Consider the following 1,117-nt stretch of genomic DNA (forward strand, 5'->3'; position numbering starts at 1 on the left):
CGTTCCTCGCCACGACTGCTCATATGTATTCCCCCGCCAGCCTCCACTAGCAGACGACCAAAAGCACCCAGATGAGCCTTGAGTTTAAACCGATCAGTGAGTTTGGGAAAACGGATTTTACCAACAGCATCAGCAGTCAAAATACGCCCCTTCCGGACACGTCTACCAGCGTAATACGCCAAAGGGGGATCCGGCGCGTAAGAATATCGTCGATAGTCCGGTATAGGACCATGAGAAGATAAGGCCGAGGGCGATGATGATGATGATGATGACGGCGATGACGGTGATCCACCAGAGGCAACAACCGGGGGTAGTATCTTCACTCGACCATCCCGAGTTTTTTCAACACCGGATGGTAATCCTGCTAATGCCCCGGCAGTCAACGTCGGGACAGCAGCTCCACCAACAACCTCAGTATCAAGACCTCTAATAGACCCCTCTCGAGACCGAACCGATAGACATTCCGCAAGGTCGGCCTCCACCTTAGCCAATTCTCCTTCAATCACCAACAGCTCTTCTTCGTGAACCTTCTCTCGTCGTTCTAACTCAAGTACCGTAGGGTCTTCAGCGTTGTCAGGAACAGCTAAGATCACCTGGATGTCCTCTTTGATAGCCTGCAACTGAGACCGTAACCGACCTCTCTGTCGGCGAAGTCCACCCCTCTTAGTACGCAGTTCCTCACAACGGGCGACTAAGGGAGTAGGCACAGCAGACCCATCGTGGAGCGCCATGTTGAGGGTCGGTGCACCTTCCTTATCTCCCATTGAGGGAACGCCACAACTAGAGGACTTATAGGAAGAACTTATCTATCAATATAATCAATAGTAGGCTCACTTGGCGCTAGGCTAAGATATGCACTGCGACACGGAGCAATAGCCAAGGAGACAACTGGCACAGAAACAAACACAATACTTCGTTTTAGGATGCAATCATCCCTCTACACTGGAGAACTCTGGCCTACTAGAAACGCTCGACCTTTCCTATAACAGGAAGGTGAGTTATGCTTACTTGGATTGAACAGCGCGAAATGATCGGACAACCTCGGACAAAGTTGTCCGATCATCTATGTCTTTGCTCCATAGCAATATCGTGATTTTTGCGCCATCTTTGTTGTGGG

General features: G+C 50.4%; 1 protein-coding gene across 1 annotated transcript; it reads right to left on the minus strand.

The window, feature by feature from the left end:
* Positions 1-482: 482 nt before the first annotated feature.
* On the minus strand, positions 483-764 carry Pmar_PMAR027547 (hypothetical protein; the record flags this gene model as incomplete). Its single annotated transcript, XM_002779345.1, has 1 exon — positions 483-764. A coding segment is annotated over one exon (282 nt), but the record flags the coding sequence as incomplete, so codon positions are not given.
* Positions 765-1,117: the final 353 nt, after the last annotated feature.

Source organism: Perkinsus marinus (assembly GCF_000006405.1).
Source record: "Perkinsus marinus ATCC 50983 genomic scaffold scf_1104296947612, whole genome shotgun sequence".
In the NCBI taxonomy this organism is placed as follows: Eukaryota; Perkinsozoa; order Perkinsida; family Perkinsidae; genus Perkinsus; species Perkinsus marinus.